The 24019-nt window shown below is 39.9% G+C and overlaps 1 protein-coding gene across 1 annotated transcript in view; it reads left to right on the plus strand.

The window, feature by feature from the left end:
- Window positions 1-24019, plus strand: part of LOC138753657 (zinc transporter ZIP12-like) — an 88231-nt gene that overhangs the window by 55954 nt on the left and 8258 nt on the right. Inside the window, exons 8-13 of the mRNA XM_069916909.1 lie at window positions 749-901; window positions 4501-4602; window positions 5788-5851; window positions 14788-14880; window positions 16541-16699; window positions 20268-20455. Coding sequence (XP_069773010.1) covers window positions 749-901; window positions 4501-4602; window positions 5788-5851; window positions 14788-14880; window positions 16541-16699; window positions 20268-20455 — 759 coding nt within the window. The remainder of the gene's footprint in view (window positions 1-748; window positions 902-4500; window positions 4603-5787; window positions 5852-14787; window positions 14881-16540; window positions 16700-20267; window positions 20456-24019) is intronic.

Below are 24019 nucleotides of genomic sequence, written 5' to 3' on the forward strand. Positions count from 1 at the left end.
GCTGATTGGGTCTTGGAATGCACTGTCTGAAGTGATGGTGGAGGCAGATGTTGTCGAAATATTAGAGAAACATCTACATGAGCATGAAACACCAAGGGATTATAGGCTAAGGACCAAGTGCTATCAAATTTGGATTGGTACAGATTGGTACCCATTCTTGGCAATGGACATGGGTGGCTGAGGTCCTGTTTCTGTGCTGCAAGACACTATGATTCTATGACCTCTCCCTCTGCCTTGCTTCCTGGACCTACCTGAACTCCTCTGCCTAAAATTGAACACTGATTTGTCAATTTTTCAAACTGTCAGGGAAGTCCCTTCAGTTATGTGATGCCCAAGATCCAATTTTAAAAGTGCTTCAACCATATTCTTTTTCAAAGATCATAACCTGAATATAACAGTATTTAAAGTGTCAAAACAAATGATTCACTGGCATATACAGTATTCCAAAAAAGATTAAATTCATCAAATGAAAGAAGAAAGGAGACAGCGTGGTTAATCTAATAATTAGCGCAATGCTATTACAATGCTGTCAACCTGGGTTCGAATTCACCGTTGTCTGTAAGGAGTTTGTCTGTTCTCCCTATGACTGCATGGATTTTCTCTGGATGCTCTGGTTACCTCCCACATTCCAAAGACCTAGGGTGTGTGGGTTAATTGAAAAAGAATATGGTCACTGGAAAAGGGCCTGTGTCTCTAAATTAAAAAAATTTATTCGTCTATTTTGTTGCTAAAATTTTTTTTATCTTAGGTCCTTGGTTTACACACGCATGAGCAAGAATTCATCAGCCAATCTTATGAGAACAAAGGGTATATTTGGAAAATGCTTACAATACTTGGAGGAGTATACGTATTTTTCCTGATTGAGAAGTTTTTTACACTCGTCCTAACTTTAAGAGGTCAGGTAAGGTCAGAAGGGAATATTTCCTGATAAAGTGTTCGGCATGACTTGATATTTGTTATTTAAAGAAACGCCTATTCCATAATTGTGTTCAATCAAGATGTTCTCTGTGATAAATATTAGTACAGATAATATTGAACATTATAGCACAGGACCAGACCCATCGCCCTATGTGTCTCTACTGAACATTATATTCAAAACAAACTCAAAAATCTTCTACTTGTCGTGATCCCCTTCATATGACACATGACTGTGTGGTTTGGCATAATTCAAATGCAATTTACAAATCTGAAGATGGGACCACAGTAATCAGCAGAAACACAGATGGCAACGAGGAAGTGTACAGAAGTGAAATAGATCAGCTCCTTAAGTGGTGTCGCAACTCTTCAGTCTGAGGGGAAAATCAAGAGAATACAAACCAGTCCCCATCAAGGGGTCAGCAGTGGAAAGGGTTAAGAACTCAAAATTCCTAGGTGTCAGCATGTCTGAAAATCTATCCTGGGGCCTCCATATCAATGTCATCATGAAGATTTGTTAGTGGCTGTACTTTGTAATGAGTGTGATGAGATTTGGTATGTTAGCAAAGAAGTGCAAATTTCTAAGGTGCACCGTGGAGAGCATTCTGACTGGTTGCATTGCTGTCTGGTATGAAGATCAGGACCAGAAAAGGCCACAGAGAGTTGCAAACTCAGCCAATGCCATCATGGGCATCAGTCTTCACTCCATTGAATACTCTACAAGAGGCGATGTCTCAAGAAAACAGCCTCTATCCTCAAAGACCCTCAACACCCAGGTCACGCCCCCTTCATGCGGTGACCTATAGGAAGGAGGTACAGGATCCTGAAGACAAACACCCAATAGTACAAAAACAGCTTCTTCCCCTCTGCCTTCAGATTTCTGAATGGACAATGAACCACTGACACTACCTCACTCTCTGTTCTTTTTGCACTAATTTATTTATTTAAAAAATATAACTTGCAGCAATGTTTGCACACCAATTCTGCTGCAAAACGATGAATTTCATGACTCTGTTTTTGACATTCATGTGTCTATATGGAAGCCTCTTCAATGCTACTATTGCATCTGTTTCCACCACCACCTAATACATTCCTGGGAGGGGGGGGGGCAGGCATTCCATTGCTTGCAGACTCATGTCAAATGTGCAGGTTATCTTTTGACCTATCAGATTTCAGATTTATTGTCTGAGTACATACATGACATCACATGCGACCTTGAGATTCTTCTCCAGCGCGAGGCAGAATTACCACTTATTTGTAATGCTAAAAAAACCCTGTACTCAATGTTCACCTGTAACTTCTAGTAATAAAGATATGTAAGCAAACTGTGCAATACAGAGAGAAAATAAATCAATGAAGTGCAAAAGTAAGAGTCTTAAAATGAGTCCCCGATTGAGTTTGTTGTTGAGCGGTCTGATAGTGAAAGGGTAACAGTGGTTCCCGAATCTGGTAGAGCGAGTCTTGTGGCACCTTTACTTCTTTTCTGATGGCAATAGCGTGAACAGAGCGTGCACTGAGTGGAGTGGATAATTGATGATTGCTGCTACTTTCCAAAGGCAACATTCCCTGTAAATGTTCTTGATGGTGGGGATGGTTTTGGGTGTGATGTCCTGGGCTGTTGTCCACAACCTTTTTCAGGGCTTTACATCCATTCCAGATTGTGCTGAAGCCGGTCAGCATCCTTGCCACCTCACATCTGTAGAAATTTGCCAGTGTTTCAGGTGTCATACCAAACCTCCGCAAACGCCTGAGGAAGTTTTCTTCATGATGCCATTCGTGAGTTAGGTCCAGGAAATGTCAATATTTCCTTGAACAAGGGTGACCCTGATTCTTTTTTTTGATTATTTCAATCTTGACAGTAGTACTAACACGTGAACATACTTTTAGAAACAGAAATGTGTGAAATCCAGTTTTTTGCTCTATTTTTGTTTACTTTCATCAAACAAGACCCTCATCATTCCATGAAATTTAATTTATTTTAAGTATAATTTAGATCAAAGACTTTAATCAAAATTGGCCAAGTATTAAATTGGACATGCTCATGTTTTGATTTCTGATTTCCAGGACCTGCAGTATTTTTTTACATTTATTCTAAGGGAGCTGCAACAGCTGATGATCTTCTGGGTGACTCAATGTCATAATTGTCTGCGGAGCTCAATTGAAGACAGTTGTTTAAAATCCTTCCTGATAAATAAATGGAACAGAACAACAAAACAGACCCATTGTGGCCACAACAGCTGACAGAGGAGTTGAAATAACTGCTGTAAACAGAATCTATAGTAACATCTGCATAATATCCCTGATGTGCTTAAACAGAGAATCTAACAACTCTTAAAAATTCCTCACTGCTGCACCTGACAAGAGCTCATGAATATATCATGCCTCCTTATTCATGAACTTGAAGACCTTCTCATTCATTCACACCAGTGCCAGCAGGATGCAAAGTTGCACAGTGGCCTGTGGCAATAATAGCACTGAAGTTCAAATGATAATATTGCCTTTCATTTATACTTGTGCATGGAGTTCCAGTTAATGTTAGGTGGGTGATTTATTGCCAGAAAGCAGGTCTGAAAACATCAATAGCCGCTTTCAGGTGGCCAGAATACCCAAATGTAAATCTGCCTAAAATACTTGAATGCGGCTGTCAGGAGGCCACCTGAAAGCGGAAAACCCCGTCCTGGAGGAGTACTTACTCAACCCACCTCAGGGAGGTATATTCTCCGCTTCTGAGCGCTCCCCTCGGCACCTGAAAGCAGCAGCTTGAAAGCAGCAGCCTGAAAGCGGCTAGCTGCATTCAGGTGTCTAGCAGGTGATGGGCTGATGACAGGGCAGCTGCAGGGGCAGGGGCAGCCGGTGCAGGACTACAGGGCAGGAACATCCCGCGCTGGCCGCTCCTACCCCATAGTCCCATGCCAGGGGGCTGTCAGGCAGTGGGGAGGGGGGCTGTCAGGCGGCTGCCCCTGCCCCGATGTCCCCTGCTGGCTGCCCTTGCCCTGATGTCCCGCGCCGGCTGCCCCTACCCTGACTCAGGAGATTGCATTTGCTCCGCGGCACCTCTCCCCATTGCGGACCTTTCGGGTGGAAGAACAGCACCTTCAGCAGACACCCGCAGCCAGTTCTGGAGCTGTATTCTCCCGGCGATTCCACCTGAAAGCGGCTAGCGGTAAGCGAAGGCCCAAAGCTGTTTTGATTGCTGTTTCAATAGCACCTCCCTTCAGGACTCCTGCTGGATAGTAACAAAGGCAACATCTCACAAAATCACAAGAAAAAGATATAGGAGCAGAAGTAGGCCCATTGGCCCATCGAGTCTGCTCCACCATTCTTATCATGAGCTGATCCATCCTGCTACTCAGCCCCACTCTTTGACTTTCTCGCCATAACCCTTGATACCCTGACTAATAAAATACCTGTCAATCTCTGCCTTAAACATGCCCAATGACCTTGCTTCTTCAGCTGACTGTGGCTTTCTTTGTTACTTTTGTTGATCAGTGAGTTGTATTTAATGCACAAATACTTAGCCTCTGTTAAATACTGGCAAACATTAAGAAGACTTCAATATACAATGCTTTTCTTCTCCCAACTTAGACATTTGGAAATGGACATTTGGCACATTCACATGACGTTCCAATGGAGTCCAACTTGAATTGCCAATCAGAGAGAGACAAATCTATCTCGACGCTGCAGCTGGTAAAGTACTACTTGGATTAAGCTTGCCCTAAATTTGATGTTAATAAAGTATAGCATAGCCAGAGAATATGATAAATTTCCTGATATTTACCACTGGGTTATAATGCAAGCATGAAGAATCAAAAAAGGGATTTCTTTCCCCAAGTTGCAGTGCTCCAAAAAATAAACATTATTAACCAGAGGTTCAAAGGTGCACGCAAACAAATATGTTCCACAAGATAACAAGACAAAGGAATAGAAGCAGGCCACTAGGCCCATCGAGTCTGTTCCATCCTACCCTTTCACTGAGATCAGCTCTGCGGTATGAATGATAAATTACTTTAATGATCACGAATTCAAACACAAGTATTGGAAAGGAAATAATGGTCTGGCAAATGGTCAATGGACAACTCTGGGGTGAGGAGTTTTTGGCATCTATTGGGAGTAAGGAGAATAGGGTCCAAGGAGGGTAGTAATTGCAGCAGGGAGAAGATAGAAGGGCTGCAAATACTCATTTCAAACTTATCTAAGCATTTCAAACTTCTATACTAGTCCACAGGGAATGCTAGCAGAAGGGCCTACCTTCTATTTCCCTGCATAATTTCACGACTGCTGGCAAACCAACTCTCTATGTTTAAATTAGATTCCTATTTTATTCATGAAAACCCGGCTTTTTGAAATTTCATTAGAGACCAGATTTTAAAATATATGCAAGATTTAGTTTGAGGCATTATTTCCAAGTGTTCATAAATTCCAAATAAGTGTAGTCTATTTTGGGTCTACAAATATAAATGTTATGGTCCATGTTTATTTAGAAGTAGTTATTAATTGCTTTTGAATATAAAATTAGTTTAATTTAAACTTACTAAACTCACTTTACTGAGGAATTCAGCTCGCCAGGCAGCATCAGTAGGAGGAACAGAATGTCCTACGTTTCAAGCCTAAATCCTTTATCGATAAAGAGCATCAGCCCTCCCGCCCCACTGCACTGATTTTTTTCAGTCTCCTGTGTATCTTCATTTTTAAAAAATATACATTTTTTATGTTTGAATTCATTTTGTTTAAATGAAAATGCTATTAAATCATTTCGCCAAACTGACATCATAACCATAATTATGTTAATGTATATTTAGCGGGAAACACATTAAGGGAATTGTGAAGCTAGCCTCTGTTATCTATTTTTAATAAATCCTATTTTGAAATCAGCGAAATCCAGAAGATTCAGAAAATGTTGAAAGTCCTACAGACAACAATTCCGAAAATCGCAAAAGTAAGTCCATCATTTTGAATGATTGCAGAACACCCACACAAAGCCTAGGAATTGGACCCACTTGTATCAGACTGGAATGCACATACAGCATAACCAAACAGTTCTGGGCACATTAGGTTGTGCAGTAATCATTTTCAGGCTAAATAGGAGCAAAAGGGAAATTGTGCCTAATTTTCTTTCACATGTTGTTGATTGCTCTCATTTACACGGGTAATAACATAACAGCTCATGCAGTGCACGTTTCCTCTATTGCCAGCAGAATTCAGGTCTTCCAGGAAAAGCTATAACCTTGATTGTTAAATCACATAATCTGTCGTCTGGATGTCAGTTAAAGTCCCAGTGTCACTTTTCAAGTATGTAAAATACTTAACCGGATCTCTTTTTATTGCCTTTGTTTTGAAATCAGTTGTGAGCCCGCATCTTGCAGTCACTTATGAACATTCACTACATGGTTGTCAATCAGGCCTGTGCATTGCACAGGGAATTTCCATTAACTGTATGCTAGAGATTGCTGGGTTACCTCTCCCCTGTGGTTTCTTGATCCTTCAGGGTGCTATCATCAGGGTATCAGCTCAATAATAATTACATTAAAGTCATTGCAGGTGTGGACATCAAGAGAATAGACAATAAGGAATGGGAAAGGCAAAGGAAGTGGAACTTCTTGAACTGCAGACAAATTTTGAAGGGACACAGGCTTATTTCTGCTTTCATTTTATAGTAATGCTGTATTGATTTAGTATTTGTAGTGTTCTTCAATATATTAATGCCCAGGAGAACTAAGCTGTAATTTTTGGCTCTGGGGAATCTCCTTTTGGAGGCAACTGTAGACAGAGTTTTCAGTGCAGTAAAATCCTCGGTGTCCGGAATTGAAGCAACTAGCCATCAAAAAAAAAGGAAACAAATAAATAAATAAACTGAACAAAAATAAATTTAAAAATTCATAAAAGTTTAAAATTGTAAAAGTAAGGGGGATGTCCTCTGTCTAAGGGACCTGCGGGGATCAGGGATGGGAGTGTTCTGCTGTTCCGCCGGCCAGGTGTCTAAAGGTGAGGTCACCATCTGACTACATGGAGAAGGTGCTGTCTGTGTCGGGGTGATGTCGGAAATGGTATGGGAAGGAGTGCCCTGATAGGAGCCAGTGCCATTGGAGTAAAGTCCTCGGGGGGTGGTATCCCAGGCAAGTCTGCCCCTAACAGTGAGTCCCATTGTGGTGTGGTGTGAAACTCAGGGTGGTCAAGGGTGTACGGAATGGTTCCGGGCTCTCTGGCATGTGCCAGATCCCAGACAGGTACTGTGTCCTCATGGCCATTGAGGTACCTCACAAAGGCATACTGAGGGTTAGCATGGATAAGGTGCACCTCTTCAACCAACAGGTCAGTCTTATGGCCCCTCATGCGTCTCTGGAGCAGGACCAGGCCTTGCATCACCAACCAGGGGCCCATTGAGGGCTCATTTGCCGACTTCCTGGGGAAGGCAAATATACGATTGTGTGGGGTGGTGTTTGTAGCGGTGCACAGGAGCAATCGGAAAAATGCCTCTGGCAGGTCGTCCTGCCAGCAAGACACTGGCCAGTTCCTGGACTTCAGGGCCAGAAGCACTGCCTTCCAAATGGTGGCACCCTCCCTTTCCACCTGGCCATTACCTCTGGGGTTATAGCTGGTGGTCCTACTGATGGCTATGCCTCTGGCCAGAAAGTACTGCCGCAGCTCCTCACTCATGAACGAGGACCCCCAATCGCAGAGGATTTAATCGGAGTACCTGAACAGAGTGAAGGTACTGCGAAGAGCTTTAATCACGGTGGCCGAGGTCATATCCAGACAGGGAATGGGAAAAGGAAACCAAAAGTACTCATCGATTACGTTCAGGAAATAAATGTTCCTGTTGGACGAGGGAAGGGGGCCCTTGAAATTGACACTTAGTCGTTCAAAGGGGCGTGTGGCCTTTATGAGGTGTACTTTGCCAGGACTGTAGAACTGCAGTTTGCATTCAGCGCAGACCCAACTGCATCTGGTCATGGACCTGACATCCTCGATGGAGTTTGGGAAGTTCTGAGTCTTGATGAAGTGGAACAGTCTCATAACTCCAGGGTGGCAAAGGGCATTGTATAGGTCTTGGAGATGGTTGAAGTGCACATTGGCGCATGTCCCCCAGGATAGGGCATCAGGCGCATCACTGAGTTTACCTGGCTGGTACAAGATATGATAGTTGTAGGTGGAGAGCTCGATTTTCCACCTGAGATCTTGCCATTTTTAACTTTACCCCGCTGCTTCCTATTGAACATGAAGGTGACGGCACGCTGGTCCATCAACAGGATAAACATTTTACCGGCCAAGTACTGGCGCCAATGGCGCACCACCTCAACAATTGCCTGCACCTCCTTCTCGACAGAGGAGTGCTGTGTCTCAGGGCTGTGAAGGGTATATAAAAAAAAGGCTTCTGGCCTGCCTGCCTGGTTGAGTGTGGTGGTCAGCGCAAAGTTGGAACCATTGTTCTCCACCTGGAAGAGGATGGATGCATCATGGCCTTTTCGATGTCTCCTCGGATTTGATGGAATACAGCCTTGCCCTCTGCTGATAACGGGAAAATTGTGGACCTAATGAGGGGGTGGGGCTTATCGGCATAGTTGGGCACCCTTTGTGCATAGTAGGATAACAGCCCCAGGCACCTCTTCAGTGCCTTCAGAGTATTCAGGACTGGGAGCTCCATCAGTGGTCTCATCCATTCGGGGCAATAATGCCATGTGCCACGATGCATCTGAGGAGAGCCAGGCGATTGGTATTAAAGACATACTTGTCTTTATTTTATGTAGGGTTAAGGGACTTTGGCGTCTGCAGAGATTTAGCAAGGTTAGCATCGTGGACCTGCCGATCATGGCCGCAGATCGATTCTGCGTGGTGCTGGGCTGAGTCTAGTGTCCTTACCAGCAGCATGGCCCACTTCAGTGGCAACTGGTCTTCTTCGAGCAGGCGCTGCTTTATGTCGGACCTCAACCCCGACACACAGATGTCCTGGACCAGATCTCCGATGCACTGGGCCTCCGGAACAGGATCCATGGAACTACCCCTACAGTGTCTCCCCAGTAGAAGCAGGGCCTGAACGAACTCTTCTGCTGACTCACCAGTTTGCTGTTTTCTGTTTTCAGGAGGTAACGCGAGTACATGTCGGCATGTAGAGGGCCCGAAGCTTAGCCATCACCTCGGCATAAGTAGCACAGCTCCTTGGAAAGCTCTCTGGCTGACTCTTGCTTGCAGAACTTTAAGCTTCTTTTCATCAGAGTCGACCAGGTCGGCAGCGGCCTCGAGGAAGTTGCTGAAGCAGCTGATCCACTGCTCGTATTGTTCAGATGGTCCTGGAGATTGGGGGTCCACTTCGAACCGATCGGGGTGCAGCAGCTTCTTCATCACTAGAAAGATGATCTTCTTTATACTGAATTGTTAGGCATTACCTGTAACGATGGGCTTTAATATACAGAAGAACCTTGCTGGCCCAGATCCCGGATTAAGAATGGATGGAAGGGAGAGGTGGCTCAACCTTTATGGCCCAGGACCACGGGGGAGGAGTCATAGGGTATGAGGATATAAGTCATAGGGTATGAGTCATAGGGTAAAAGCTCCATATATACAGTAGTCAACACTAACTACATACAAAGGAAAAAACATATCACCGCACCGGGGCCTTCAGCGACAGGGCCAGAAGAGTTCGGCTCACAAGGGATTAGCAGTGAAGAGGAAGATCAGCAACAAGAAGAGGAGGTACTGAAATAAATCAAGACTTTTAAAAGTAAACATAAAGTAGAAGGTATACCCAATATTGAATTATTATTAAGAGAATTTCACGGAATGAAGTGAAAGTGGAAATAAATAAAGTCTTAGATGCAGTCAATAAAATGAAGAGAAAATTAGGTAAGTTAGATAGGAAAATGAAGAAAATGCAGGAGAAATGCAGCATGTTCATGATAGAGTGGCAAGAGTGAAAGACACCATTGCAAAATGGATTCTTGAAGTGTTGGGAGACAAGAATTTTGAACACCATGTTGAGATTGAAAGAGCCTACAGAGCCCTGACAGGAAAACCATGTCTAAATCAGTGCCCATGGTCTGTGCTAATTAAGTTTATTCAATATCAAGACAGAGAGAAGATCTTGACCATGGTGGCAAAAGGGGCAAGAGCAAGGAAAGGCCCACTTGAGTATGAAGGGAGTAAAATTTTATTTTACCCTGATATAAGTGCATATTTATTAAAAAGAAGAGAATTTAACCAAGTTAAGAAGACTCTTTGGACAAAAGGATATCGATTTGTATTGCGTCATCCTGCGACCTTAATGATTTTCTTGCTTTGATGTCACAATATGTTTTCTCAAGTTTTGTACAAGCAGGAGTTTGTGCAAGATCTTCTAAGAGCCCAGGTGGAATGAAGAATTAGAAAATCAGTTGTTGCTACTGTGTCCTAGATGGACTAAATTTATTTGACAATTTCAGTAGGACTGAATAATTCAGAATAATGCCTATATATATATATATATATATATATATATTATTCATTTTTGGAAAATGCTTTATGCCTGAATTAAGTGATCAAAGGTCAAAGGTCTGGTTGGGGAGGGGAGATGAGGCTCTAACTCCTTCTGGATCATGTGGGCATTTGTGGCCTTGGTCACAGCCTGGAAAAATAGAGGGAGGTAGTGTTGTGTATTATTTAAACAACACTTATTTGAGGGGAGGGGTATTCTGTTTATATATAGCTATAATGTGGGAACATGTATTCTTTAATTGTAAATCTGTTTTTCTTTTTCTATCTGGATTGCTGGAGGAAGTGCATGCCAACACAAATTGGATACTGAGTGGTGGAGTTCAGGGTGGAGGGTTCACAGGTGGAGATGGAGGAAGTAATGGTTTATTAAGATGAGTAATACAGTGAAATTTGTAAATTTTAATGTTAATGGATTAAATGGGAGATGAAGAGGAAGTCAGTATTAAGATGTATTAAAAAATGCTAAAAAACTCATTTAATTGAAAGGGAAATTTGAAATTAAAAGACTGGGTTGAATATATAGTGGCTTCTTCATTTAATTTTAAAGCAAGAGATCTGGCAAATTTGATGAACAAAATTCTTCCAATTCAAATCCAAAATGTAGTAACAGATCCTGCAAGGAGATATATGATGGTACATTGTCAATTATATTCAGAATTATACACTCTTATGAATTTATATGCATCAAATGTGGATGATGAGAAATTTATTCAAGAAACATTTCTTAACTTAGCAGAGGCAAATGAAAATATTTTAATAGGAGGAGATTTTATTTTTTGTTTATATCCACTTTTAGATAGAGGAATGACAAGAGCTAAAGCAGCAAAGATGACACTCATATTAATCAGACATTTATACTTAATAAATGCGTGGAGGAGAATTCATCCTAGAGAAAGGGATTACACTTTTTATACAGATAGGCATGATTCTTATTCTAGAATTGATTTATTTTTAATTTCAGCAGATTTTAGAAGCAGAATATAAAACGAGAATTTTGTTTGATCATTTGCCTTTAATAAAAATGATTGTAATACTGATAAAGAGAAATTGGTTTATAGATGGAGAGTGAATTCATTATTATTAAAAAGGATGTTTTTTTGTGATTTTACTAAATTCTGTTATTTTGTGACACAAACTTCTTTGTGAATGATAAGTTCACTTGTAAAATTAAGAAGTATATGAAAGAGTACAATTAGTGCAAGAAATAATGGCTTTGGAAAAAGATCTTCAAAGGAGAGGTTCTGAGGATAAAACTAGACACCTAATTAATAACAATCTTCAATGTAATACATTACAAATGTGCAGAACATTCAAAGAAATTACAAGAACTAAACAGGTATTATGAGTTAGGCAAACGGTCACTTAAAAACTTGCATTGCAATTAAAAGTGGAAAAGATTTCCAAAATAATTAATGGAATTTAAAATGATTTGAATGAAATCAGTTATAAACCTCAAGAAATAAAGAATCTTTTAAGTGTTTTATTCTAAATTATATAGATCAGAATCTTTAAAAGATTAAAATAAAATAGATATGTATCTCGGATAAATTTACCTAGGCTGAGTATGGAAGAATAAACAGAATTGAGTGCCCCAATCTACACAGATAGAGGTGAAGGAGGCAATCAGCTCATCACAAAGTAATAAATCTCTGGGAGAAGATGGTTTTCTGCCTAAATTTAATAAAGAATTTAAAGATTTATTGTTTCCTATTTTTATGGAAATGTTAGACCAAGCATCAATAACTCATGCTCTCCCAGAACCATTTTCAACAGTAATAATTACTGTGATACTTAAAAAAAGATAGAGACCCTTTAAAACCTTCATCCTATAGATCTAATTCATTATTAAATGCAGATTATAAGATTTTTGCCAAAATATTGTATTACCTATATTAATAAATATTGATCAAACAGGCTTTGTAAAAAAAGAGATAATCAGCTGAAAATGTGGCTAGATTAATTAGTATTATACATTTAACACACAAAAAAAGAAAAGATTTAAGTGTTGCAGTGGCTTTAGATGCAGAAAAAGCATTTGATAGATTGGAGTGGAATTTTTCTTTGTTGGTTATAGTTGATTTGTTCAAGCTTTTATAAATTGGATGAAGGCATTATACAATGATCCCAAAGCTAAAATAATGACTAATGGACAAATATCTGCTCCATTCCAACTGATGAGATCAAGTAGATAAGGATGTCCTTTATCTCCAGCTTTGTTAGCAATTAGCAGAGACAACTAGGAGTGATTTGGAAATTAAAGGTTTTAGGACTGGTCAAGAAGAGTATAAAATTGGTCTATTTACAGATGATGTTCTGAGACTTCCTTGCAAAAGTTACATTTTAATTTTGAAGAATATGGTCAGATTTCTGGTTATAAAATGAATAGGGACAAAGGTGAAATGATGCCCCTTACAGAAGGAGATTATAGTCATCGTCAAAGAAATACTCAATTTAATTGGCCAAAAGATGGGATTAAATATTTAGGGATTTGTGTAGATAATTTTTAAAAAATAGAAATTGAATCATTTGTCATTAATTAAAAAGGTTGAAGAAGATATGAAAAAATAGATGATTTTACCTATAACATTAGTAGGAAGGGTTAATTGTGTTAAGATGATTATATTCCTAAGAATACAATATCTTTTTCAAACCTTACCCATATTATTACCTCAAAAGTTTTTTTTTCAAGAATTAAATAAACATGTAAGATAATTTCTTTGGAAAGGTAAAATGTCAAAAATTTCTATAGAAAAGATTAATGTGGAAATATGAATTGGGAGTCCTACAGCTTCCTAACTTTAAGAATTATTATCAAGTGGCTCAATTGAAAATTCTCTCTTCTTTCTTTGAAGGAGTAGTAAAGCCAGCATGGGTTAAAATAGGACTGGATAAAATAAGAGAGAGATTAGCAGAGGAATTTACATATGAATGGGATTCAAAATGAATAACTGGTGTTAAAGAAACACCATTGTTGAAACATTTGATTACTGTTTGGAATAAGATAAATGATGAAATTGGAACAGAAGGTTCACCCAAGCCTCTGATTCAAAACTCCCATTTTATATACTTGGTTTCATAAAGACATTAAATTATTGAAGATTGTTATGAACAAGGCCAATTGATGTCATTCGAACAACTAAGGAATAAATATGGAATAGCCAATAATATTTACTTTTTTTGCCATTTTTATTTGAGGGAAAAGTTAGATCCAGCAATGCTGTTACCTAATTGTAGTGAAGTGGAAATACTTATTAGGAAAGGAAATACTAAGAAATTTACTTCTGCAATGCATCTTTTATGACAAACAGGAACTACTAAACATGGAGTTCATAAATCTAGAAAGAGGTGGGAACTGGATTTGAATATTACAATTGATGAACAAATATGGTCAGATCTCTGTTGAGATTGTATGAAAAATACTACTAATGTAATGTATAGATTAGTTCAATATAATTGTTTACATCAGCTACATTTGACACCACAAAAGTTGAATAGAATTAAATCAGATTTATCAGATCAATGTTTTAGGTGTGGTGAAGTCAGGAATTTTTTTTGGATTTAACTTTGTTATGTCCCAAGGTAAAGCCTTTTTGGGTGGACTTAATTATATTTTTTAGAACAAATTGCAGGTATTGTATTTGCATAAAACCCAGATTTGTTTCTATTGTGAAATATAGAAGGAACAAGACCCAAGTTGAAACTATCAATATAACAAGTGAAATTTGCTAAAATAGCATTAGAGGTGGAAAGAAAGTGACCTGGAAATCAGATTCACATTCAGGTATGGGATGGTGGAATGCAGAAATTCCAAGCTGTATCCCTTTGAGAAATAAATATGGTATATTCTTGCAAATTTAGAGCTCATATATGCAAATATTAGGTATAAATATGTAGTGGATTTATCCCAGCCTCTTGAGACCTGTGTTAATCTTCTTCCAAAATGATCATATAAACCTTGCTGGAATCCTGTGTGTTCAAGAGTCTTTATATTTATCAGTATTAGGTCTATTAGTAAGGCTTTATCTGAAAACTTGATTATGATGACAAGATAGTTAGTTACAGTGCCAGCGACCGGGGTTCGAATTTAAATTTGTAAATTACGGGAATAACCTGATTAATGTGAACTTTACATAATTAAGGAGTACATTTCTGATTTAATTTTCAAATTACTTTACATTTTGCACTGTCTTTTGTCTTTAAAACTGTCTATACTTAATTTAGGTATATTAGTTCAGCATTGTAAGAGTGTGCCTCAGTCAACTGGAAAATTTGCATATCTGCCATCTGTGATCCCGTAGGTGCTGAATACCGAGGATTTAACTGTATAATGCATTTTACAATGAAACATTTGTGGTACAAGTTGCACCAGGTAGCATATTATGAGGAAATTTGTTTCTCAATGAACAGATCAGCCTGGAGACAACCTACTACCTGGACTTTCTTCTTGCGGACCCTGCCCGGAACAGATAGACAAGCAAGATGATTCATCACACCTGACAGGTACCTGATGAGGCAGAATGAGTCACGATTCAGTAAGAACTTGGTCTGAAAAGTCCTGACGGCCTACCAGTTGTCAAAGACTTTTAGTAAGTTTTAAATGGTCATCAGTCCATGGATGGAGTAAATGATCAGATCCACCACCATCTCACCTTCAGAACTTGTCGGGCTTCCGTAGATTGCTGAATGGGCATGGAAGTAGAAGATTTATTAACACCCTCACAATTGGTCCCGTCCCAACCAGGAGGAAGCAGTGTATCTCATGAAATCAATATGAATGTCATCAAGTCCATCATTGACATTGAACCTCCATCCATTGAAGGCGTTGGAGAAACTCAGCAGGTCACACAGCATCCATTGGTAATCAGTGTTCCAAGCTTGAGCCCTGCTACAGTAAACAATTAGGCAACAAATGACCCTAACATGCCTCTTATGTAAGAGAGGAGGTAGCATCAAGTCAGCCACCTGGTTTAATTGGCATCAAGTAGTCCTAATTCTGAGCACTATTTAAGTTAGATCCATCCAATTTTTCAGACCGAGCATGTAACTGTTTCTAAATTTCAACTATTTGACAGCATAGATGCTTGAGACTAAATGCAGGTTAAACGATTGATACGTTTGAGTGGAATGGGAAGTGCAGCTGCCTCATCATTAAAGCAACTTGGTTAAATCCTGACATCTGCCATCATTGTGCTGTCCATGTGTAATTTGCCTGTTCTCCCTTGAATTTCCTCCTGTATCAGCTGGTAAGGTTATTTTTCCAGCGAAAATTATTGCTGGTGAGTGATGGAATTTGCGGACAGTTGATGGGGATGTGGGAAGTGTAAAATGGGATTCGAATGGTTGGGCGCATGACGGTTGGTGTGCGCCAAAAGGCTTTTTCTGTGCTGTTGGCATCAATGACTAAATTACTTAATTGCTAAACCACAGACTGAATCCTAAAGGAACATTTATTCATCACTCACAATTATCATCCTAATTATCCACAAATAGAAAAAAAACTCATTATTGATATGTTCAAATTAGATTCTGTTGTTTATTATACTAGGCAAGAGGTGGTGGAGACAGGTACTATTTCAAAAAATTTTATGGTATTAAAATTGATACAATATCAATAATACCAAAAGGTGGGAGTTGCAGGACAACACGCTTTTAATGCCATTTGACTTGGACCATGCTCCTGTTCTGTTTAAGAAAAAAAATTATGGATACATCGGTAGGATAGGGATTTGAGCCAAACACAGGGAGAAGGGTCGAGTGTGGGTGGGACATTTTGGTCAGCATGGGAAATTTGGGCTTAAGGGTCCATTTCCATGCTATGTGACTCCATGACATTAGAGGCTTCAAACCGATTGTAAATCATTAAACTAAGTGGATGAATATTTGTAAGCTGCGCTTGGACAATGTTTGCATTTTAAGCCTATCTTTAAAAGTTGGAATGCCTTTTGAATTGAAAAAACAAATAGAAAACTATATGAAGTACTTTTTTTTTAATAGGAATATGTAGGTTGGTACCACATCGATGGCCAAAGGGCCTGTTCTGTGCTATAATGTTCTATGTTCTAAGTATCAATATCACCCTTTCTGAAAAAGGGAAATCAATTATAAGGATGTCCACATTCTATTTTTGTTGTCTAATATGCATGAATTTCATTCTTTCCAGATAAAACGTTTAACGTGCTGGCAATTATGATTGTGGTGGGAGACAGCCTGCACAACTTTGCCGATGGTTTGGTCATTGGCGCAGCTTTCTCGTCATCTGTTGAAACTGGTGTCACCACAGCTATTGCCATATTGTTTCATGAAATTCCCCATGAAATGGGTGAGTTCTTACCAAATTCACAACCATGAATGAGTGATGCAAAGACGATGACTGATTCTGTTACATGCACAGTTGTAAATGGTTACTGATTCTAAAACTTCCTTTGTAACTTTGCTCCCTCATCAAATTCTGGAACCTCTTTTTTATCACATATTAAGAGCATGGAAATGGGTCCTTCTGTCCAACGTCCATTCCAACCAAGTTTGTTATCAAGCCTTTCCCATCATGTACCTGTCTAAATGCATTTTAAATTGTATCTGTCCCACCGTTTCCTCGGGGAGCTCATTTCACAAACCTACAGTATACCACTGTATACAGTTACTTAGTTACTGGCACTGGCCCTCTTTCTCTCAGTGACTCCACCCCCTGGAATCCACTAATAAAGGCAGTTAAGGCAAGTCCCTCTCTCAGTATGAGTCCTGGGATCAGGTCAGAAAAGGAGCATGAATCATTCTTATGGTATTAAAAGCCTGTTTTCCAGCAACTCCAGCCTTTTGGTATTATTGATATTGTATTAATTTTAACACCATAACATTTTTTGCAATGGACAAACTAGATGTAGATCAGCAAACACCCAATACCTCCAACCAATTTGAGTTCTGGCTTATCTGATTCAACGATTTCTTGCACGCCAGTGGTCAGGTCACGAGTACCGATGACGACAACTCTGCTTGGTGTGATTGAGGGACGGCCATTGGGTCTACACCTTCAGCAGAGATGCACAAGGTTCAATGACGCCATGAATAAACTCCAAAGCAGGTACAGCCCCAAGACTAACGCCATCTATGCCAGGCACCTCCTCGCTACACACAAACAACAACCCAGTGAGCCCCTCGAGGAGTACATTCGGGCACTGTGCAAACTCAAGCGTGCATGTGGCTGTAAAGTTGTGACTGCAGAAGTCAACATAGACAAGCTCATCTCAGACTATATCTGACAGCAGCTATCTTCTATGTTTCTATGTTTTCTGGAACTCAATGAATCAACCTTGGAAAGGGCTGCCGAGGTTGCCAAAACACTGGATTCAACTCGGACTCTTTCGCATCTGACAACGCAGCTGCCTCATGGGGAATGCGGGTGCTGTCATCTTGGAACACAGGGTCCCACTCCGCCACAACACAGGGGTGTCCCAACTTCACAACCACCGCAGCCTCTGCCTCAAAGCCCCCGAAGTGCTACTACAGAAGTCAATCGAAACACGCTTGGAAGACTGTTTTCCTTCCCCAGTATATCAGCATCTGGGACAACACTACCATCCTGGCTGACATTCCCGGGCCCAGTCCTGCTCAGGAGGCATGTATGGGGCCACAAGACCGACCCACTGGTCAAAAAGGTGCACCTCCTCCATGCCAACCCCCAGTACGCCTATGTCAGGTACCTGGATGGACATAAGGACACAGTCTCTGTACCAGAACTTGGCCTGCGCAGGAGATTCTGAGACCACCACTGACCGAGCACCACATCTCACACCCACTGACCCCCCCCCCAGCACTCGGGCACCCTACCCCAACCCAGGCACCAGCTGTTATGACCACCACAGCCAATCCCCACTACCCCATCCTGACTCGTCCTAGCCCCCGGGTACAGCGAGTGCTGGCGTACTCCCACCCGACTGGCAACCGGTAGCTGCACCACAGCCAGTACCATAACAGTCCTCAAGGAACAGAAGATCACCAGACCGGCTGAACTTGTGATGGACACTGGACTTTTCCACCTTTCTTTTCTTTTAAAAGAGGGAATGAATGTGGTGATACACCACTGTAGACTTTTACTTGGTTATTGGCACTGTGTATATGTTTAGTTCATATGAATGGCTGGCTCCCTTACCTCAGTGACTCCACCCCCGGAATCCCCTAATAAAAACAGTTAAGCCAAGTCCCTCCCTCAGTACGAGTCCTGGGAGCCAGAACAGGGTATTAAAAGCCTGTCATCCTGCAACTCCAGCCTTTTGGTATTATTGATAGTGTATCACCTACTATCCTGTGTAGAAGTTTTCCCTCAGGTCCATTTTAAATGTTTCCCATCGCATCTTCAATCTATGTCCTTTAGTTTTGGACTCCCCCACTCTGAGGGAAAAAAAATGATCATTGACCTTATCTATGCCTCTCATCCCATAGCTCTATGGTGTCTATATAATGTTCAAACCACTGACCTTACTAGTTTAGTTAACTTTAAAAACTACACTTCCAACATTTTGCAATGGTGTATTTATCAGTGTTACTGGGAGCATGTCACATAAAATAAACAGAAATGCCATTGAAGTCCTTACTACACTTTCCTTTGCAATATATTGGAAGCTATGGACACTCCTACCATGAACTTATTTCAGGTTCTTACTGAAAAGGCATACACATTTATAATAGAGACACGAGAGACTTCAGAGGCTATAATCGAAGCAAAATGGAAATGGTGGAGGAACTCAGCAGGCTAGGGAGTATCTGTGGAAGCATAGTGATTGTTGAGATTTAAGATCAAGACCTTGCGTCAGAACTGAAGAGATAGCTGGGATAAAGAAGTAAGGGGCAAGGGTGTGGCAAATAACAGGTGGATCCAGATGAGGAGAGGTTGATGGGCAGCAGAAACCAGTTAGGGTGGAGAGAGCAACAGCAGCTGATAAATGTGAAGATAATGAGGTGATTGCCATATAAGTTGTATGTTTGCACCAAAATTGCAGCCTGACAAGTACTTGTAATCATAACAGTAAATTGAATGAAATGAAAAGAGAAAATAAATACACAAGATAAATATTATATATTATGATCTGGCTAGGAGGTGATAGGTGCAGACTGTTGTTCACCTATATTGTGTATTTTTTTTCAGGAACTCAGCCAAACTCTCTCCTACTCATCTGTTGCTTAACCTAACTACGACAAGAATAGCCATTATGAATATTTTGAATAGCTCCATTTTCTAGTGCACAAGTTGATTATTAAGTTGGACATTTCAATACCCAAAAGGCCATTGGATCTCAGATTGGACTAAGACGGGATGTGTAGCGCCGACTTTCCCAGCCACAAGAGTCATCATGGAATCATAGAAATTTGCATCACAGAGCAAGGCCTAGTGTCCATGACATTAGTGTGAATGTCTATTTATCATTGAAGCTCTGTGTGGGTGGAGCATAAGTCAGGAATGCAGGCCTCTTGCTCACAGCCTCTCAGGGAAAAGTATGGATAAGATTTTCCACATCTATCCATCATGGAATCTGATTACTTCCCACCATGCTAAAGTATGAGCCAGGTCTTCTGGGTTCTTTATCTCTTTCAAAAAAATCATTTTAAAAATATATAGTATTTCAATTAATACCACAATGAAACAATATAATTTTCCTTCAGGATTCCAGTGCTGCCTTCATCAAATACTCCAGATTAAAGTTTGTTCAACATCCCAGGGTGATATTAAATGCAATATAGCAAGCAGGCCATCTCCACCCCTGTCCTCCAACCTCCTTACCCAGTAGTCCAAGTAGATTTAGCAGATTTAGATAATCAAATCATTTTGTCTTTCAAGAGGCAAAGATTCACTATGAATCTTTTTAAATAATAACACAAATTTTCTTTACATGCAGGGGACTTTGCTGTACTTCTGAACTCTGGTTTATCAGTAAAGATGGCCATTCTGATGAATTTAATTAGTGCACTGACTGCATTTATTGGACTCTACATTGGACTCTCTCTGTCAGCAGATCTTAATGTTCAGCAGTGGATTTTCACAGTGACAGCAGGGATGTTCCTCTACCTCTCATTGGTAGAAATGGTGAGCTGGAGATTTGCCATATCGACTGATTGCTTTCTTGCACATAATGTTCATATCTTAATGCTAATGTAGGATGTACAGTGCCTTGTTCTTAACAAGTGAAATAACTAGAAGAAAAATGATTGATGGCACCCAAAATAGCTGGGTAAGTAGACAGCATAGTTATAGAATCAAACAACATTGCAGCAGGGATTTTGGCACATTGAGTTAAAGTCAATCACATTCACAGTAATCTAATTTTATTCTCCTTACATTCCCTTCAGCTCTCTCCACATTCTACCACTCTCCTTCATACTCGAGGAAATTTAGATCAGCTAATTAACCTCCCAACCAGCATATAGCCAAGCACCTGCCTTTATGGTCTCCATAGACAATCCCTGGTCAGGATTGAAACTGATTGTTGGTGCTGGGTGCTTCACTCAGCTGCCCTATGGAGGTAATGAAGAATTATTTAATTGGAAGAAATGTTTAGATAAGAGTAATTCTCTGAAGGCTGTAGATGCAGGTATCTGGAGTGAAAAATTAGCTATTGAAGTCACTGAACAGTGGCGAGAAATATACAGTCAATGCTTCAGATCAAGACTCTTCATCCATCCAGATTGAAGGGACATGATCTGAATGTTGACCCTACAATTCCCTTCACAGAACTTGGGTAGTGAAGCTCTGTCACTATCTCCATTATTCATTGAGCTGTTGGCAGTCCCTGAAATAAAAATTTGTAGTGGCAGGAGCAAGATGTAATAGATGTAGGCAGAACAAGAATTCCTTAAGAAGAATTCAGTAAAATTATAATCATATAACCATATAACAATTACAGAACAAAAACAAGTCAGTTTGGTCAAAATCCTTCTCCCACCTAGTCCCAATGACACGCTCCCACCCCGTAACCTTCCACACCCGTCTCGTCCATATACCTATCCAACTTTTCCTTAAATATTAAAATCGAATCCGCATCTACTACTTTGGCCAGAAGCTCCTTCCACACTCCCAACACCATCTAAGTGATGAAATCGTCCCTCATGTTTTCCCTCAACTTTTCCCCCTTCAATTGCAATCCATGTCCTCTTGTTTGAATCCCCCCCCCCCCACTCTCAATGGAAAAAGCCTATCCACATTGACTCTATCTGTCCCCATCATAATTTTAAATACCGCTATCAAATCACCCTCAATCTTCTTTGATCCAGGGAGTAAAGTCCTAGCCTGTTTAACCTTTCCTTTTAACTCAAACTCTGAATCACAGGCAAAATTCTTGTAAATCTCCTCTGCACTCTCTCCATTATGTTGATATCCTTCCTATAATTCGGTGACCAAACTGCACACAATATTCCAAATTCGCCCTCACCAATGCCTTATACAATTTCAACATGACATCCCAACTCTTGTATTCAATACTCTGATTTGTGAAGGCCAACATACCAAATGCTTTCTTCACCACCCTATCTACATGTGACACAACTTTCAGGGAATTATGTACCAGAATTCCTAAATCCCTTTGTTCTACTGCACTCCTCAATTGTCTACCATTTAACTTATATGCCCTTTGTTGATTAATCCTACCAAAAAGTAGCACCTCACACTTATCAGTATTAATTTTTTGTTTCATCTGCATACTTACTATCCACTTTACCACCCTAACTTCCAGATCACTAATATATATATATGACAAAAACAATGGCCCCAATGCAGATCCCTAATGCACTTCACTAGTCACTGACCTCCAAGTTGACAAACAATTTTCCACCACTACTCTCTGCCATCTCCCATCCAACCATTGTTGAATCCATTTCACTACTTCAACATTAATATCTAATGCTTGAAACGTCCTAACCTTCTTATGCGGAACCTTACTAACTTCCATATAGACCATATCCATAGCCTTCCCTTCATTAATATTCTTGGTAGCCTCCTCGAAAAATTCGATAAGATTTGTTAAACATGATCTACCACACATAGAACTATGTTGACTATTAATCAGTCTGTTTTTCCAAATAATTGTATATACTCTCTCTAAGAACACTCTCCATTAATTTACCCACCACCAACATCAGACTCACAAACATATAATTACCTGGATTACTTTTAGAATCTTTTTAAACAGTGGAACAACATGAACTACCTTTCATTCGTCCAGCACCTCTCCCGTGACTAATGACATCTTAAGTATTTCTGTCAGAGCCTCTGCTATTTCTACACTAACCTCCCTCAAGGCCCTAGGAAATATTTTCTCAAGACCAGAGATTTATCCACTGATTCTCTTTAAAATAGCCAATACTACCTTCTCATTAATCTGTATATTTTCTATGACATCACTACTAACTTACTTCACCTGACTCAATATTCCTTTCCTTAGTGAATACTGAAGAAAATAAATCATTTAAAATTTCCCCCATCTCTTGTGGCTCCTCACATATCCTACCCCTCTTATTCTCAAGGGGCCCAATTTTATCCCTCACTGTTCTTTTAATGTACCTGTAAAAACCCTTTGGATTTATTTTTACCTTGTCTGCCAAAGCAGCCTCGTATCTTCTTTTAGCCTTTCTAATTTCTTTCTTAAGATTTTGTTTACACTCCTTATATTCCTCAAATACCTTATCTATTCCCTGCTGTCTATACCTGTTGTCCACATCCCTCTTCCTCTGAACCAAATTCCCTATATCCTTTGAAAACAAAGGCTTCCTACAGTTTCTAACCTTTCCTTTAATCCTCATGGGAACATACTGACTCTGTATTCTCAAAATTCCCCCTTTGAATATCCTCCATTTATCTGCTACATCTTTCCCAGAAAATAAATGATCCCAATCCACACCTTCTAAATCCTTTTGCATTGCCTTGAAATTAGTCTTATTCCAATCAAGAATCTCAACCTTAGGCCCAACCCTATCCTTCTTCATTATTAACCTAAAAGTACGATCCAAAGTGTTCCCCAACACAAATCTTGTTCTCTAATAGGAGATCCAATATTATTCCCCTCTCTTGTCATTTTTTTCTATGTATTGATTTAGAAATCTTTCCTGCACACGTGACAAAGTCTAACCCTTCCAGCCCTTTTACAGTATGGGGGTCCCAGTCAATGTGTGGAAAGTTGACATCTCCTACAATCACCACCTTATGTTTACTACACATATATGCTATCTCCTTACAAACTTGCTTCTCTAATTCCCTCTGTCCATTATTGCATCTAAGCCAGCATTTTCTCTACAAGTAAATTATGATTCACAATTGCTGAGATGGTAAGAAGAAGTTTGCCACAGAGTGGAAAACATTTATCCAAAAGTGCTCTGGCAAATCTCACTTAAATGGCATTTTTTGTGGATTATAAAAATACGTTTTACTCTCAGTTATTTACTTGAAGCTGATCATTGCTTTTTTTATCAGAACAATTCTGGAATTGAAATGTGTAATAAATCTGAAGGCAACTTCAAGGAATGGAAAACTATAGAGAAAACTGGGATTAGCAGGGATGATGCCCACATAGACATGGTGCAATTAAGGACCTGTTTCTGTCTTTTATGATTTTATCATATCTTGTGACTAATTAATACCTAATAAGGTGTGTAATTTGCA

Source organism: Narcine bancroftii, chromosome 1 (assembly GCF_036971445.1).
Source record: "Narcine bancroftii isolate sNarBan1 chromosome 1, sNarBan1.hap1, whole genome shotgun sequence".
Lineage (NCBI taxonomy): Eukaryota > Metazoa > Chordata > Chondrichthyes > Torpediniformes > Narcinidae > Narcine > Narcine bancroftii.